This window comes from Euwallacea similis, chromosome 25 (genome assembly GCF_039881205.1).
Source record: "Euwallacea similis isolate ESF13 chromosome 25, ESF131.1, whole genome shotgun sequence".
NCBI classification, from domain to species: domain Eukaryota; kingdom Metazoa; phylum Arthropoda; class Insecta; order Coleoptera; family Curculionidae; genus Euwallacea; species Euwallacea similis.
Genome location: NC_089633.1, coordinates 411,242 through 431,230, shown reverse-complemented (window position 1 = coordinate 431,230; position 19,989 = coordinate 411,242). Strand labels below are relative to the sequence as shown.

Genomic DNA, 19,989 nt, shown 5'->3' with positions numbered 1-19,989 from the left:
AATGATTTCCAATAAAGCGACATTCCATAAAACTGGAACTGTAAATAAGCATAATTTTCATTATTACTCCTACCGTAACCCACATATTATGATGACAATAGGCAGCCAACATAAATGGTCTTTCAATATATGGACTGGAATTTTAGATGAATACTTTATTGGGCCCTATCTTTTTGAAAATGATTTAAATGGGCTCTTACTATGAGTTTTTAAGTACTCAACTTTTTGCTCTTTTTCAACATGTTCCAGTGCATATTGTCGAAGAAATGTGGTATCAGCAAGATGGTGCCCTCCCTCATTTTGCTAGAAACATTAAAAAATGGCCGAATCAACAATTTCCTGGGAGGTGGATATGTCAAAGAAGTGCTATAAACGGGCCAGCATGCTCTTCAGATTTTACACCACTGGATTTCTTTTTATGGGGATACGTGAAAGAAATTGTTTACAAAGAAATCCCAACAACAAAAGATGATATAAAAATGCGCATTCGTAATGCATTCGCATCAATAACGCCAGCTGTGTTTCATCGTCAAGGAACCCTTTTCTAAACGCTTAAAATAAATGTTTGGTACAACGCGGAAGACGTTTTGAATACTTACTTCAGTAGTTATAAGTACACCCAATTTTTTGCTATTCCTTTTTCAATCTTTTTTATTATTTGCTAACTAGTACTTAATTTGGATTAGTTCAATTTGTCATTTAAACTTGATTTGTGGAACAAAAGTTTATTTTAGTATTAATTTTAACTTTAATTTATGGTGTGAGGTTTCATTTTGGATTCAATTTGTTTATTACAATTAAAGTCGGTTTCATTCAGACTTGTTTCACCAATTTTTTACGTGCACACAAGGAACTCTGTTTAAAACTTTGAGAACAATTTAACATGTATTAATATTCAATTAATAATCGTTTTCATAAGATAATGGCATAACTTCTAAATTCTTCGATATAAATTATCAAATGCATACATTTTTAGAATCACGAAAGATAGCTGATCTCAAATATGTAATAATATACAGAGTGTTCCATTTGAAAAAATTGAAAAATTTGAAAATAAATATTCTTGTCCACTCTGTATAAAAAATAAAGGTATCTCAAAAATTTGAAAGTAATTTTAAAAAATAGAGTATATGTACTATTTTGTTACATAATAGGAACTCTTGTTTTTTTTATTGATTAACCTATAATTAGCTAAATTATCCTTTATTTTTATTAAAAAATGGTCATAGCTATTAAACCATCCGATATAAAGTGGCCTTGAAATATGTCAAAAAGATCGCCTAAATACCTTTATTACTTTAAACTCAAATATCTCAGGAACTAAAAGAGATACAAAATTGAATCAAAAACGAGATTATAACTGTGAATTTGAAGAATATTTACGTATTTTTTATAATTTTTAGAGGGCCGCAATATTTTCAAAAACTTTTAAAAAAACTTTTAAGTGCTATTTTTTCATTTCGGTTTTTGAGTAATAATCGCAAATTTAATATATACAGTAAACACTCGATACTGTGAACATCGGATAACGTAAACCTCCGGATAACGTGAATCATCTTTTTATCACATTAACCATCGTATAACGTGAACAAATGATTTCCGTTACCGGGGGAACTACTTCTGGGGATTCCCGGGCAGTCGTGCTTAATACGGGGTTGCCCGACCCCGGGTCGTGCCCGGTATTTCCCCAGTTTTACTTTGTAGTTTACTGAGGATCCCCTATTGTTTCATTTTTGCATTGCAACATTTGCCTGTTGCTTTTGAACGGTTGTCGAAAGGTTTAGTGAATACGTGTTGTTATATGTAATGTCGCTAAAAAAACTAAAGTGTTTAACTCTCCATGAAAAATCTCTTGTAATTCAGGAGCTAAGTAAAGGTGCAAGTGTTTCAAATTTGTCCAGAAAATACAATATAGCTAAATCTACGATTTGCAAAATAAAGCAAAGAAAAGAAACCATTTTAAGAGTAATAACAGATACATATGTTGGATCAAGTAAAAGAAAAATACTTAAAGGGTCTGGATTACCACAAATGGAAAAACAGCTATACAAATGGTTTCTAAATCAACGAAATAAAAATTTTGTTGTAAGCGGAGAAATGATAAAGCAAAAAGTCAAATCCATACATTCTGAAATAAAGGAAACTGATAAGGAATTTACGGCTAGTGAGGGATAGCTACAGAGGTTTAAAAAAAGATTTGAAATTCGGTTTTTAAAAATTTCCGAGGAAAAACTTTCTTCCCAACCGGAACTTATTGACCCTTTTAAAAAGCAGTTAAAAAATAAAATGCAGAAACTTGGAATTACATTAGATCAACTTTATAATGCTGACGAAACGGGCTTATACTGGAAACTTCTACCGGACAAAACATTTGTTTCATCTGCAGAAAAAACAGCGCCGGGTCTAAAGACTGAAAAACAACGAATAACAACGAATAACAACAGTTTGCACAAATGCTACTGGAAGACATAAAGCAAAACCATTAGTTATCGGTAAGGCTGCCAATCCAAGGTCATTTAAAAACTTTATTTGCCCTCTTGATTAAGAACACTCCAAGACAACGTGGATGACTGCATACATTTTAAAAAAATGGTTCCATCGTTCTTTGTACCTCAGGTAAATTTTGTTGTGTATTTTTCTTGAAATCATAGCATAAATTTACGTATTCCTTTACAGGTTACACGTTTTTTGTCAAATAAAGGGTTCCCGATAAAAGCCTTACTTCTGCTAGATAACGCGCCATCTCATTCAAACGAAGAAGAATTAAAGAGTGAAGATGGACAGATGGTAACAATGTTTCTTCCACCTAACGTTACGTCGCTTATCCAACCTATGGATCAAAATGTTATTAGGCTTACAAAATTATATTACAGGAATAGCCTTCTTGCCGATGTTATAGCAAGTAATTCAAACATAACTGATACATTGAAAAACTTGACTATTAAAGAAGCTGTTGTCAACTTAATGGCTGCATGGAATCGATTGGATTCACAAATTATTGCAAAATGTTGGAGAAATATTTTAGAGAACACTGAAATGTCCGAGGATGACGATGATGAATTACCTCTTTCTGTTTTAAAACGTCGATGGGACGATGATAAGGCAGGCTTAATCTCCAAATCCTGTGATCTTCTAAATACACTAGCACCACAAGTAAGGGATTTATCTTTACAATTTAAATCTGTTATTACATATGTAATTTATGTATATTTGTAGGCCACATTCAAGGAAGCTGATGTATTGGAATGGAATGATGCTGACAAAGAATGTGAAAACGACCAAGAAGAATCTGAAGTTCATGTAGTCGAGAATTTTCAATAAATGTCAAGTAAAGTGTCACTGGACAGCGCTATAACTGCATTAAATACTGCAATTCAGTGGGCAGAATATAGTGGTGTGGACTTCACAGACCTCACAGTTTTAAAAAGACTAAGAGAAACGCCCTTGTGCAAAAAATTACAAATCCTAAGAAGGAAACTAAAATTTCAGACTTTTTTGTCACCCAATAATCTGTTTTCCACTTTATTTAGATTAACCCCCGATTACATAAATAAATCGCTAACGTGAACGTGCGTTGTTTTATTTTGTTCACGGTATCGAGTGTCTACTGTATTATAATATGATCCAAATTTCATCTCCTGTAAAAGTTTCAATTTTTTAAAATTTTCGCAACACATGCATATAAATAAAAAACGAAGAGCGCGTCACCAATTATTTATACTCATTAATGTTACGAGTATAAAATAGAAACTAATAATAACTTACACAAATACAAATAAAAAATAATAAATTATAACTAATAACTAATACAAGATATTATTCTATTCTATAATTTAATCAACTATGAACAATCAGTCTTCATCACTATCTTCATTAATAACCACCGGAGTCTTACTTTTTTCAAAAATTGAAGATAAAATTGGGGCTGGTTTTAAAATACGAAATAGATATCGTCCATAAGGCAAATAGTAAATAATGGCCGCCACATGGGAACAACATCCTACAGTGCGGCTGCCATTAGGACAATCACAGCAATAATGCCTTATACTGGTATGCTCCATCTGGAACATAATCAATGTAAATAAGATAAATTTTTCTGTTTATGTGTAGTGATTTAACTTCTGGTTTTAGTATGTTAGGTGCTTCTTTTAAGTAGTTTATTGATAAATTATCATTATCCATCAACTCGGTTAAATAAGAATCAGCTAATGTAAATTGATATGAGCCAGTAAAAAACACTTTCAATTGGTCTTCACTTAAGCGAGAAAAATCAAGGTCATTTGCATTCAGCTTGTTAGGTCCAAATTTGGCGCGTGTACGTGGTTGGGTCGATTCACCCCTTTCGATACGATAACCGTGAACTACGTAGATCGTGGACTGGATTGATCGATTATGAAGGACCACCCTGAGTTCGCAGTCTCAGAGACACTGTTTTCGCGTATAAAAGAAACTAAACCTGAACTTAACAAAGGTTTATTGGTAACATTAACAACTATACAATATCGAGAAATGCGTTATTTAAAGAATGTTGACGAGAGTTTAACGCGTACGAGTTCGTGATGAAGTGGCGAGAAAAGAGAGCTTCTTCAGTTTCGCACCCTCCTTAAGTATTGATACGGAGGTGTAACGCCCATAGACGTACCCCCGATAGGGCCCCATTAGCGGCTTCTAGGCTACCTTGTTACGTTAAAGTGTAGCACTTAGAGGCACGATCGCTGGGCTTTTATTGGAGCCCAGCCATTGTATTCGTTTGGCGGTACCTTTAATTTAAATTCGCAATGTTAGTCCGACAAAGAATAGTGCTGGAAATCCCAATCATAAAATAACTTCCCTCAGCCGAAGATGGGTGTTAAGCGCTGGGAATTCCAACAGTATTACCCAATGGCTGGGGTTGTCCATGGGCGTAACATCAGTTTGTTAAACTAACTTTTAATCCGTGATAAAACAATACGTCGCAAGTCCTAACAGCTGTTTGAGTTTAGATTTTCTGCGATTCCATTTTTCTACTGAAACTTCTTGACTCAATATATTAGGCATGTTTAATCTGTTATCTATATTATATTGCACTATAATGTCATCCAATTCACCGTCTAAACCTAATTTTTTATTATATTTATTATGCAGAAAACCAACTTCTTGGAGCTTTAACATCAACTGTGGTACAGATCTTGCAGACATCTTGCAAGCGCTTCTTCATTTCGTGCCATAGTATCTCAATTAGAGACATGTCAGGACTACTTGATATCCATTTTAACAATGGTATATTGTGGTCAGCAAGCCATTTCAAATATGCCTTTGAAATATGGCAAGCAGCTTCATCTTGTTGAAACGTCAAATTTTGGCCAAACTCCAATGCTTCATCTCTTGTCGGGAGAAGAGATTGTTCCAAAATGCTAACGTATTTTCTGGAGTTGACGATATCATTAATAAAATGTAGTTTTCCAACACCCCTTGGAAACATTGAGCCCTATACCATTACAGACGACGGAAACTTTTTTTTTTTTGAGACAATCTGATTGATATGCCTCATTTTTTTGTCGAATGACCCTTCTATGGCCATCACCCAAGCACAAATATCAAAACTTCAAAACGGGACTCATCACTCCAGTGAATCTTACTCTATGTTACCAAATATCAGTTCGTATGCTCTTTTGCCCATTTCAACATTGCTTTTTTTTGTTTCACCGTTAATAAAGGTTTCTCTTTGACCTAATCAAAGCGAATAATTTTTGTAAACGTTGAAGTTTTTATTAACTTTACCTTGTATGTTTTAAAACCTAGTTTTCTGGCATGTCTAAAACAAGTACTGCGTGATACTTTCCTTCCGACAACATCGCTCCAGAGAACACTTAATTGACCGTAGTTAACACGCCTGTTATACTTAATAATTCTTTTCAATGCCCGTTTATCCGCATCTATTATCGTACTTTTGTTTATATATCGCTGCTTGAGTTTGATCGAACCATTTGTTTTGTATTCTCTAACAATATTTCTCACAATGTATTGTGATAAATCCAATAAGCAGTCAATTTTTAAGTTAGATTTGCCAGCTTCAGATAATCTAACGATAATCGACCTAATTTTCTTATCAATAACAGTACCTTTGCCCATTTTTTAATAAAATGATTAACTATTATGTTTATGATACTTATACGAAGTTATATTGAAAGTAGGCGGCCTTTGTTTTTTATAGCAACCTTTGTACTACATAGCCACCATGATTTACTGGACTTTTAAAATAAACTTAAAATTTCAATAATTCTCATATTTTTCAATGTTGTTAGTTCATTATTTAAAATCATATATTACCTATCATGTATTTTTTTAAAAGTGTTTAGAAATAACTATACAACTTCAAAATAATCATTTTAGTAAGTAAAATATATTTTATTTGGGTTGTAAATGGAACAAGTTGAAAAATTCAACCTGGGCCAATTGAAGTGAGACGAAACTCGTATATTGTAGATGTTGTTTGTGTTGAACGATGTTGAAATGTGAGATGTTGAATGTGATTGTATATTAATAATTTATCATTATTGTAGCGTTTTTCAAATAACTCCCATGATCTGTTATAATTATTAGACGAGGACTCTATACTTGATATTAACTGGATGAGTTCATTACGTACAGAAGCTCTCAAATAATGAAAACGCTGAATATCTCATAATGATTCATTTTTATGAATGAGAGACTCAAAAATATACCTTAATTCAAGTCAGTTTTGTAAAGATCCACCAAATGTAGGCAAATATACAGGATGATCCTTCGGAAAGTCCCTTGATCGATTGCGGGAAAACCATAATTAGGAAAAATATGAAATCGGGGGATATACCTATGTCTTTGGGGGACACACGTTAAAAATATTTTCAAGATGGTAGTACGTCCGATTATACCGGAAGTAGATGTTGACTCCCTTATTTTAAATGGAACGCTCTATATTTTATTGTATTTTTGGACTCTGCGATGAATTTTTAACACCTTTTACGCTTATCCTTAACTGTTTTGGAGATATTTTTTATATTTACATTTAAAGATGAAATTTGACAGTTGCAGTCCTTGATTCATTTGGTGATATTATGAAAAGGGAAAGTTGTATCGTTGTAATTTTTTGAAGTATTGCTAATAAAGCACTACTTTAACCGCGTATGCAGTAAAACTCTTCGTCTGATATGAGAGAAAAATTCGGCTGATTTCTCTGCTTTTTTAGCTTCGTTAGCACACAGTGGACACAAATCTTTTTTGGGTTTAAAGAAAAACAAATTATACGGCATGTAAAATACACGTCAATAAATAATATGAGACACAAATTTCTTACTTTTTGTCGTCTGAGAGTTTTTGTAGAGTTCATATATTTTAAGTATTGAAAGGGTAGGATCAAGATACTTGTGTTGGGATTGGCGTCGACAATAGTGTGATTCCATTACAGGCAACAATTCAATATGCAGTTTTACATCGTCTAGAAGGTGTGCTTCAGTTTTGTTGCCAGGGGAATTTTTACCTCTTCTGTCTTCTTTTGAATGACATACTCCACTTTTACCTTTATTTAAAACAGCAGAGTCAACAAGTCCATGCCTTATCGAAAGAATTTTCAAATAAAAACTTTTACAAACCCTTCTTTTCTCTTCATTTAACTCACCTTCTTTGGCACAGAGAAGTTAAAACTGTATTAATTAAATAATCTTTCCGTCTGTTATATGATAATTTGTGAAACTCTTTGCATAACGTTTGTCTATCGTTTTCAGAAAAGATGTGCGTGCATTTATACCAACAATTATTGCAATCAACATTTTTTGGAGTTTTCCAGGCATCGCCTTACCCTTAGTGTTGACATAGGGCATAATGATTTTTTAAATATTCTATTTCTATCGCATTTTGTGCCGGAAGGCTTTTTAGTACTTCACCTACTTTTTTTATTGTTTGTTCTTCGGTTTGTTCACAATTTTCTTCAGTATCAGAATCACTTGAGGAGTCTAGAAGATCGTTCAGAATTTCTTGTACATTTTTGTAATATGTAGTTATTGGAACTACTCATTTTATTACTAAAATAAAGAAAACATCGTATTTGTTTTTTTAAGTTTAAGCACAATACCTAGTAGCAATTTTTTTAGAATTACATATGTTACATGCTTTAATTTGTTTGCAATCCAGTGATCTCTGTTTCGGCAATGTTCATTGGTAGGGGTTGATATTCTCACGATAGCGTAAGATGTTCAAGACAGTATATCACGTCCAGTTTCGTACCGTCATATAGTTTCTTTGAAGATACCGATTGTTGTCCTATTCACGCTATTGTTACGAAGGTGAATTGGGGACAGATGTGCGTCTAATTACAAGAGGTCCGCCTTTTTTGATTTACGACCAAAATTTCCAATGTCGAGTCCAATAAACCTCCCTCCCGATCCTTTCATCGACAGGGTCGAAGGGATGGGACAAGTCGTTTTTTCGCGTTTTCTCCACGAACTTTCGGACGGTACACATCGCGATCGGACACTCAGAACATCTTATTTACACTCACTAATGCTATAAGTACTTACATTATAGTGATTCGAATATATCATATGTTAGATCTAATGTTATAATAAGTAATAATTAATAAATAGTGTTAACCAACATTGTGAATTGATTGAACAACTAATATCATCTCGTTTACAACCATACGGGAAAAACAACATACTTACGAAACACACAATAATAATTTTAAACAAGTTAGAATGAATTATTACAGTTTAATGACAACGTTATTATTAATATGTAATTATTTAAACAACGATTTTTAATTATTTAATGATTTAAATAACATGGAAACGTCCGAAATAGTTATATCGACTGATACTGACTGTTTATGTTTGCCTGATTCTACTTTTTTTTAACTATGGCAGGCTTGATAGTTATGATTAATTCATTGCGTTAGTAATATTTAACTGCAGCATTCGTTTTGTGGCACAATATAATATTATGGAAAATCATTAAGTGGACTTAGACATTTTCTCCTGTATTTTCTTTTAACATATGGATTTGATCAATTCTGAATTTTTGAAAATAACATTACAATTTGACGATAGGACTTAACAATTTTTTTCATTTAAAATTACATAATATTTTACATATTCCGGTGCTAAAAAGTCAAATTTTTAAAAATTTGGACTTAGTTACTTTCTCCTGTATACCAACAATATGCCACAGAAACCCCGTAAACATGACATTAAAATCCTCGTTCTCAACGATGCCCGAAGTTAATATTTTTTGAACAGATTTGTCTATACAGGCTTAAGTAGTGATGGTAAAATTTTGTCAGAAGGAGACAAAAAATTGAGGGGAAAACCTGCCCAATCAGTTCTTCGTCTAGTAAAGAGCCTGGAAGAAAGTAATCGAAACGTGACAGTAAACAATTGGTACCATTCATACAAAATCGTCTAAGAACTACAAACCAGAGGACTAACTTATGTTGGAATGATAAAAAAGAACAAAAGAGAAATTCCCCTATCATTTTTGCCTTCAAAAACCAAAGTAACTGGTTTCTCTCTGTGTAGCTTCGGGAATAACGTAACGTTAGTCTCATTTGTCCCAAAACCACGAAAAGCAATTTTATCGATATCTTCGATGCATTTCACTAAAAATGTTGATGTTACAAAGAAGCCCGAAATCATCCAGTTTTATAACTGCACCAAAGGAGGTGTAGATGCACTCAATGAAAAGTATACGGTATACTCCACTAACAGACGGAGTCAAAGATTGTCGATTCCCACTTTTTTTTACCATCTTGAACATTTTATCAGTAAATGCATTTGTATTTTATTCAAATCTTCCAGGAAATCCTAATAAGTCTAGATATGACTTCCTAAAGTCTTTGGCATCTCAGCTCGTTGAAGAGCATTTGGAGAAAAGAGTTGCAAATATGTATCTTCCAAAAGAGTTAAGGTAGAATATAGCTAGAATTCTAAATAGATAGATATCTGAAAACACACAGTAAAATATGGAAAAAAGAACGAGATGCGTAAAGTATCTCCCTGCAAAGTATCCCAACGAGCAATTTGTGAAGATTGTCTATAATGACCCGTTGCAATTTTTATGCATTCTATGTTACAATCTAGATTCTGTTTTTAATTTATTTTTCAAATAGGAATATGTAGTTTTATGTTTTTATTTAATATGTAGTAGTTTTAATATTTGTTACATTTTTCAAGGATACACAGTGAGACTATTCTTTTATTTGGTTTGGTATGCAGTAATTTAATATTTGCTGTATTATCAAGGACAAACGGGATCGTTATACGTTCATTTTGGTTTTTATGTACTTAAAACTACTTAAACTTTATCTAAAAAAAAATGTTAAATAAACTTTTTCATTTTGTTTTCCAAAAGTTAAAACAAAACTCGGACCTCGCCACACCACATACAGGGTGGCGCAATAGTGTGACAAAGTACCATATCTTCCTTATTTTATAAAATTTAAAAAAAAACTGTTTATATAAAAATTATATGTGAACATGCGGCCTACATTTAAAAAATATTTTTTACCATATAGGGTGTTGCATAAAGACGGGCCAAAATATTTATTTATTTTATTTAACAGAAAACTCTATACAGGGTGTTAGTGAAATAACTTTCGTAAATTTAACCAGTGATTAAGAACATAATTTTGAATAAAAAAGTTCCTTACAATAAGGGTCGAAAACCTAATAGTTTAAAAAAAAAATGTCAAAGTTGGTAACCGAAAAGCTATAATAAGCTTTAAAATTTAAATAAAATGTGGAAAAATATACTTGACACATATTGGTTGTTTGACATATGACAAAAAAACTTAAATTTATTCAACAATAACATTGCTAAAAGCAATTGAAAACTTAATTAATAATTTAAGCGGTAAAAAAAATGTAAGTGGCAACGCCGCACTGAAAGTGACCGAGGAAGAAAAGTTTGTTTTTGTTATAGTTGTTTTTTATAGTAAAAAATTGGCAAAGACGCTTGGCTCTATGGACGTGTGGAGCCCATTAGGGACCATCGAGAAGGGACAAGACAAAAACCACTCTTATTTTTCAAATTTTTCATATGGTCCTTCTATACTTTTAATATTTTAGTGTGATTTCGGTCTCGTTGAATGCATCTTCTGTCGGTACACGCAACAGATCATCCAGAAAGTTAATTTAGGCGAGCTTTAAGTGATTTTATTCCTACTTATTAATAGTACCTACGTGACAATCTATTCTGTACGCGAGAATCATGACAGCTTTTGATCTATAGAGAGGCGTCACAAAATTCTGAAGAAGTTAGGCGCATTTACGGTGATCGTTATCCATAAAGAAAACTTCCAGCAAGACAAACATTTGTGCAAGTTTCCCAAAGGCTTTTGGATACAGGTAGCGTTATTTCTATGTATAAAGGACGAAGCCGACAGCGAGAAGTTGGTTCTGAAACCGAAGAACAAATTATAAACTTTGTGAAAGAGGATTCAACAAGGAGTACCCGGAGTGTTGCTCGCTATGTAGGTGTTTCTAATTGGACTGTTCATAGAACGTTAAAGGAGCAATTGCTCTATCCATTCCACATACAGAGAGTTCAAGGACTTTTACCCACTGATTTTGCATCGAAGCAACAATTTTGTGAATGGTTTATTGAACAACAAAGGAATCAAAATTTCTTATCTATCATTTTATCAACGCATGAAGCTTCTTTCACAAGGAATGGAATTTGGAATTTTCACAATTGTCATAACTGGGTAGATAAAAATCCTCACGTCATTTCTTCAAAAAAATTCCAACATGAATTTTTAATAAATTTGTGGGCTGGAATAGTAGGAGATCAGTTTATTGGCCTTTTTGTATTACCTTCAAGGTTAAATGGACCCCTCTATTTAGAATTTTTAACAAATGATTTGCTAAGTTTATTAGAAAATGTGCCTTTTCAATTGCGTGCCATGATGTGGTATTTGCATGATGGAGCTCCTGCACACATAAGCCGTCCAGTTGTGGAACATTTACATAATAAGTTTGAAAACAGATGGATAGGAAGAAATGGCCCTAATCATTGGCCTGCCAGATCTCCGGATCTTAATACTTTAGATTTTTTCTTTTAGGGTTTCATGAAAAATTTGGTCTACACCGCGGAAATAAAAAACGAAAACCAGTTACGGCAACATATTTTTGCTGCTGCCGATCATATTAAGAATACACCAAGAAGTTTTCATCGTGTACGTGAAAATTGGTTAAAACGCTATCGTGCATGCATGGACTCAAACGGTAGACATTTCGAACATTTGATATAGTAAAAACAATTATAAATTTGTATTTTGATTGAGATATTAGTGGTGTAAAATGTGTAATGTAACATGTTATGCCAATAAGAGAAGACAACAATGATTTAAAGGTAAGTAGCTTTTCAAAATAATAAAATAAGAATCATATAATTTTTAAATTTCATAAATTTAGTGTATTTTGTTAATTATGTACTGTAAAACCTATCAGACCAAAAAAAACGTGTAAAAAAGCAGACCCACTTCATAGGGTTACTTAGGTAGATACGGAAATGAAAGTAAAAGTAGGTAGATGTGAAAATGAAATAAATACGAGGCGACGTTGTCAAGTCTCACAAAATGCTTTTTTGATTTTTCGGGGAAATGGTTGTATTTACGACCCCTGTTGTAAGGAACTTTTTTGTTCAAAATGATGTTCTTAATCACTGGTTAAATTTACGAAAGTTATCCCTGTATATTACTGCATATTTGGATTCCTTGTAAAATTCTCTCCATGGTGGAGTAATTAATTTTAAATTAAATTGGAACATTGTCTGCTTATGTCAAAAAATGTTTAAATTTAAAGAAAAACATGGTTCCATAATATGCGCTATAATTTTCAAAGCATGTTAATTATTTTAACAAAAACTGACACAACAGAAGACAAAGGGGTGCTTAAGTGCCTCGTTGGACGCATAAGTCGGTTTCTTATACAGGATGCTTTCTACAGACCCTGCAACTTGGGAATATTCAAATTCATTTTTTTTTTAATTTTTAAACGGGACACTCTGTATTTATGTATCCTATATTCTTTAGATTTTAATCCTCTTCAACTTTTGTTGAGGTATCATTATACTAATTTCCTTTAGTTTTGGCGGAATACTAATTTCTTTAATACATTTGCAAAAAAACATGCTACGTTTATTGATAGTTTAATTTAAATTTATTAATACACTGTGTAATATAGAGATTTACGTAATTAAATGTTCAAAGTGTCTGCCATTTTCTCAAATACAAAGTTCAAGACGTTTCTCAAAAGCATCACTTAAATTTCGACACATTTCAACAGTTATACTGCGAAAACAATTTCTTATTCGAATTTTCATGTCTTCTCTTATAGTCAAGGGTATTTTGTAAACTTGTTCTTTAACAAATTCCCATATGGAAAAATCTATTTTTGTTAAATCTGGCGACCTAAGCGGCCAAGCAATAGGTCTTCCCTTCCAATCCAACAGTCGTGGTATGTTGCAGTTAAAAAATTGATGATGACCTTATATGATGGAGCGGGTCCCTATCATGAAGAAACCACATTTTTTGTGGAAATTCAATTGCTCTTTGAGCAAAGAGGTCAAGCAGATGATTCTGCAAAAAGTCCAAATACACTTCTCTTGTTACTCTTTGCTCAAAAAAGTATGGACTAATTACGTTATCACCGATAACTCCTCCCCAAACATTTAAGGGCCACCGGTTTTGGGTATTATATCTACAAAAATGTGGATTTTCTGTTGCATAATAATGAAAGTTATGCCTGTTAACATTGCCGTTTCGGTGAAAAGCAGCCTCATCTTGAAACAACACTAAATGAGCAAAATTTCTTTGTATCCGAATTTTATTTTGAGCCCACAGACAAAATTCTAGCCTTCTTTGGTAGTCATCAGCATGTAATTCTTGAAGTAGTTGTATATCGTAGGGATGCATTTTATTGATTTTCAGGATGCGCTGAACGGTTTTTCGATCAATATCGACCTGCTGCGGTAGCTGCCTTTGACTAATATGCGGGTTTTTAGTCACTGCTAAAAGAACATTTAGTTCATTTTCTTCGGTTCTTGATCATTTTTGTCTATTAACTTTGTTGTATGCCACACTTTCAGTCCTCTCAAAACGTTCCATAAGGTTTTCAAATGCCCTTTTCTCAAGTTGTCTTCTCTCGGGATATCGTTCTTGATACAATCTTTTAGCCAATGTGCCAAATTAGCCAGAATAGTGCATTTTTATCACTAGCACCTAACACGAGAATCATGTCAACCATGTCGGATTGTGAAAAGTTCATATTTAAATTTATTACAACCTTATTACAAGTGATAGCTAAATCAATAAATAATAAATTTGACGTTTAAATGAATTAAATGTTCTCTTGGCAATGACCGACATCAAAAAAAAAATTTTCATTCGTCAATAGCTTTCATGGCAAACTAGAAAATTAAACTATCAATAGGAGTAGCATGTTTTTTTTGTAAATGTATTAAAGATATGAGTATTCCATCAAAACTAAAGGAAATGAGTACAATGATACCTTAACAAAAGTTGAAGTGGATTAAAATCTCAATAATATAGGATACGTAAATACAGGGTGTCCCATTAAAAAAAAATGAATATTCCCAAGTTGCAGGGTCTGTAGAAAGCATCCTGTATAAGAAACCGACTTATGAGTCCAACGAGGCACTTAAGCACCATTTTGTCTTCTATTGTGTCAGTTTTTGTTAAAATAATTAAAATGCTTTGAAAGTTATAGCGTATGTTATTGAACCATGTTTTTCTTCAAATTTAAACATTTTTCGACACAAGCAAACAATGTTCCAATTTAATTTAAAATTATAGTAATTACTCCACCATGGAGAGAATTTTACAAGGAATCCAAATATGCAGTAATATATAGGATGTTCCGTTAAATAAAATAAATAAATATTTTGGCCCGTCGTTATGTAACACCCTATATGGTAAAAAATACTTTTAAAATGTAGGTCGCATGTTCACATACAACTTTTATATAAACAGTTTTTTTTAAATTTTATAAAATAAGGAAGATATGGTACTTTGTCACACTATTGCGCCACCCTGTATGTACGTCCCAAACAAGAACCTCACCAGTTACGGGTTAACTGATGGACATAAATAAGGGGTGGTTATCCCTTTCATTGACTTCGAAAACTATAATGTCGTCTTATAACAAAACTAATTTGAAAATTAATTTCTCACGAGTGGATACGTTCTCGGAAAATTTAATCAAACCCTTCATAAAATGCGGAAGGTCTGAAAGGAGACTAAAAACTGTTGTTTTTCGTCCAAAAAGTAGAGTTTTTGATAGTTGGGCTGCATCAAATCCGACATTTGTTTTCTTTAAAATAGATTTCATTTTATTAACAGATCAAGTTGAAATTTGTAAGATAGTAGTTAGATGCTATTGAGCTTCAAAGAGTGAGAAAGTTTCAGCTCCTTCCAATGTTAAACTTAGGAGAATTTTCTAATTAAGTCATTCAGTTCTCTGCCTCGCGACGGGCAAATATCGTATTTTATTTCAATAACAGGGATTTCTCCTTTGGCATAATGGTTTATGATTTTCTTCTATTTTCCTAAGAATAACAAATAATAGCTAGTTTCAAAAGTCTTTCAACAACCACATTGTTCCCCTTTTTTTAACGACTAAGGGCAAGGCACATTCACAACATTCGTTGCCACATGAATGTTCTTCCGATTCACTCATGACAAATTTTTAAAGAAAAACGTATTTGAAATTACTTTTGAATATTATTAACGAGAATTGACTTATTGTCTGTAAAGGAGTTTTTTGCTCACGATGCACTCGCCAATATGAAAACGCTTTCAAGTATCTGATTACTTAAAAGATTAGCTGCAAATATGACAACAAATTATGTGTTGACTAGTGGTAGTCTACAATTTTGACAAAAAGCTTCAAAAATAAAAATTAATTATTTAAATACGAGGGATCGTCAATATCTATTGAGAAATAGAAAAAATAGTTTTTACTTTTTCCCAGATTTTTCTTTTTAATATTTAAGCGATTGCATTTCCTCTGCTGGGGATAAAATCAACAATCATTTTTATTTGGGTCAAAAAATTTTCAGTTAATAAATAATTGCATGAAACAATTTGGTTTCGCTTATAATAATATCTCAAACTAATTTCATAACTTCGTTGCCAAATATTTGATCAGACCTGTTTGTAACAGCAATGTTTGTAATTTATGCCAAAATTATGGAATTATTTATTAAAACTGGCGTAGTCAGAATTTCATTTAGGGGAACTGAATGTCAAGAATCTACTTTTACGTCATTATAATACATATCTGTCCCAATATTGGTAAGCACGACCTTGCTGTCTGCTCAGCTGTTTACATCTTGACGTGCAGTTGACGCTGATGGCGAATTATATTATTAAAACCGTTATATGATTAATATATTGTTCCATTTAAATTAGACGCATACAATACTAATTCTCCGCTTCAGGTGGTAACATTAGATTCTGCTAGAGTTGCATCTGTGGGGGAATCTGATGAAACTTAGGGAGGACATGATAGGGGAAGACGAAGTGGCAATTCACCAGGTAGATGGGATGAAGGTTGGGAACCTACGGAAAATGGTAGAGGTAGTGTTAGAAGGGAAGAAAACAAAAGTAACTATTTACATAAAAAAGCAAAAGGAAAATGAAAACAAAAAGGAAGAAACAAGAGAAAAAAGGAAAACGTACGCGCTGATAGTGGACAGACAACCAGGAATACAATTGGGAGAAAATATAGACAGAATCAAGAACTCAATAAAGGAGGAGGAGGGGAATAAGGAGATAAGAGGACTCAGAACAACAAGAGATGGGAAAATCTTGATAACTATGGGGAGACAGGAAGATAGTGCAAGGGAGATCAAGAAGAGAATACAGGATGGTACAGTGACGAGGGTGAGACTGGTGGGACCTAACACTAAAAGAGTGGCAATACATCTGAGAGGCATGGATGCAACAACAAATAGAGCAGAGGTGCAGCAGGCTGTGATGGAAAGGATACCGGATATGAAGGAGTCGGAATTCACGGTGGGGGAATTGCGGTCAAACAGAGGGGACACTCAAGCGGTGACGGTGATGTTGGAAGAAAGGAGAGTGGAGGAATTGATGAAAGATCCAAGGATAAGGATTGGATATGTTGTGTGTAGGATGGAAAGGAGATTGGAGGTGGGAAGATGTTACCGCTGTTGGGGACTAGAACACGAGGCCAAGGACTGCAGGGGAGAGGATAAGACGGGATGTTGTTTCGCCTGTGGGGAGAGAGGCCATAGGAGAAGAGAATGCAAAGGAGAGGAAAGATGCTGCAACTGTGGAAAAACTGGACACAGGACAGGATCTGGAGGGTGTGAGGTGTTCAGGAAAGCCTTGGCAAAAGCCCGGGAACTGGAGAGAGGGAGCAGGAGGAGGAGTGAGGCAGCGTCTCGCCCCAGGGAAAGAGAAGGGGCGTAGACTCTAAGAATTCCACCCCCCCCCTGAAGTAATGCCTAACGGCGGTTCCGGGGGGGATCCGGGTGAAGAGAGGAAGGGGGTTTTAGTGGGTAGTCGGCATTTCGCTGTTCACCGGAGCACCACACAGCCAGGTCGATCTACCAACAGAACATCAACGGCTTGGCGGAAGTGCGTAAATGCATTTCCCCTACCTCTATAAAAAAAAAAAAAAAAAAAAAAAAGAAAAAAAAGAGTTGCATCTGATAATATATAAAAGTAGAAGCAGATCTTCCCGAACTATTCTTTTGCTTTCTAACCTTAGTAGTAACAATAGATTCATCCGGTTTTGTAATTCAAGTTAATAAATTTTTTTTTTTACTTGTTTACTTAAACCCGGAATTTAACTTGCGCATACGCGGCGGTTGCGGCGTTGCCAATGGCACCATGAGACGTATTCTCAGTTGAAGTGTGATTGAATTGGATAATTTTGTAGGTTATAGATTAACAGATTAACATCTAAACTAATAAGTGCATTAATCAAAACCATTAATTATCAAAACGTTAATACAGTTAAGATTATTAATCGCCCAGCAATAAGCAAGCTAGAAACAATATTTTTCACCTACTGCAGGTATTGGTAATGATTTTTGATGATTTTTAATGACTTTTGGCAATGATTCAAAGCAATTGAAAAATTTAGCGTTAAAGTGGATTATTACTGATTGATTTTGCATACATGAAACCAACGTGCTGCTAGCCAGTCGATCGAAAAATCCTGCTCAAGAAACAATCAGTAATCAGGAAATTCATATTTTATTATGAGAATTGAAACAAAGGACAACATTCATTGAAGGTTGGTTGGGGGGTGATGGGAATGCATTGATGTGCTCAGGTCTTCTTACCAATATTTAAATAAAATATTTTGCAGAAAATCACGTACTAAATAAAATTGAAATTCACGTTGAAATTAATGTATGTTATCAGTCTAATTGAATACAGCGCTTGAATGGATGAAATGGCACGTTTAAACCATCCTCGAAGACATAAAAAAAACTAAACAGTAAATACTACTTAGAGTAATCATTGTCATAGAAGATCAAATTAAAATAAGACAGGTTGAATTAAGTGGAATGGTCAAACACATTAATTTAAAATTGATGAAATTTGAAAGCAAAAATGTTGGAATCCGCGAAATTATTAGATCGTATAGTATGAAATGAGTAGACTTGAATTGAAACTTTAGTCATTTTTTTTTCATATGAAATGTTTTTATTGTCAATCGAAATATGCACCACCATTATCAATACACTTTTGCCATTTAACGGGAAGTTCATTGATTCCCCTGCTGTAAAAGCCTGCAGGCCGGGAGTCGATAAACTCTTGGACGGCAGCTTTGACAGCCTGGTCGGAGTTGAATGTTTTCCCTACCAAGAAGTTATCCAAATTTTGAAAGAAGTGGTAATCAGTGGGTGCTAAGTCGGGTGAATACGGTGGATTACGAAGAGTTTCCAATTCCAACTCCTGTAGCTTGGCCAAGGTGACTTGTGCGGTGTGTGGCCGAGCGTTGTCGTGCAACAATAGAGATGCACTTCGATTGACTAATCTTGGCTGCTTAACCGTCAGTTGCCTCATCATTTCGGTCAGTTGTCGGCAGTAGACAGCAGCCGTAATCGATTCACCAGGTTTCATGAAGCTGTGATGGATGACACCTGCGTTGGACCACCAAACGGACACCATAAACTTCTTTTGATGAAGATTTTTTTTCGCACAATGTTTTGGTGGTTCATCTTGATCCAACCATTTCGATGAACGTCTGGTATTGTCACATAGGATCCATTTCTCATTACAAGTAACAATCCGATTCAAAAATGGATCGTTATTATAACGGCACAACAAAGAAACACAAGCTTCGAGACGTCGTTCTTTCTGTATGTCGCGCAACTCATGCGGTACCCACTTGTCCAGCTTTTCACCTTACTAATTTCAGCCAAATGAGTCAATATTGTTTTTTTGGTTACACTGAATATTAATGATAATTCGCTTGCACTTTGACGTGGATTCGCTTCCACCACGGCTTTCAGATAATCGTTATCCACTTGAGTTTCAGGTCGTCCACGTGGCTCATTTGTTAGGTCAAAATTGCCAGAACGAAATTTCATGAACCAACGAGATACTGTTTGCTGTGAAGTGACTTCAGTACCAAATACATTGCGAGCCGTCTGAGCTGTTGTGGTTCCACGGTGGAACTCATATTTCATTAACACACGAATTTCACTATTTTTCATGGCTGCACAAAAATTTTTATAAAAATAAAAGTTTTCAATAATTTTTAACACTTTAAACTCTGATCGAAAAAGGAAGAATGTGCCTTTTCCACATAAAAAAGTCAAGTCCAAATATAGATTTAGAGTGAAGTTATTCGCAGTTGAATGTGGCATTTCGAGAATCTACTCATTTCATACTACACGACCTAATATAACGATTAGAAATCACACCACTAAAAATTTAATTTCAAAAGTGGACCGAAATTACAAAGCTGT

General features: G+C 34.0%; 1 protein-coding gene across 1 annotated transcript; it reads left to right on the top strand.

The window, feature by feature from the left end:
• The first annotated feature begins 16,537 nt into the window (after nt 1–16,537).
• On the top strand, nt 16,538–17,470 carry LOC136416796 (uncharacterized). Its single transcript, XM_066402154.1, has one exon. The coding sequence runs from the start codon at nt 16,538–16,540 to the stop codon at nt 17,468–17,470; it is 933 nt and encodes a 310-aa protein (XP_066258251.1).
• Nucleotides 17,471–19,989: the final 2,519 nt, after the last annotated feature.

Excerpts from the sequence above, each read along its gene's own strand:
- LOC136416796 (XM_066402154.1), top strand. The coding sequence starts at position 16,538 with ATGATAGGGGAAGACGAAGTGGCAATTCACCAGGTAGATGGGATGAAG.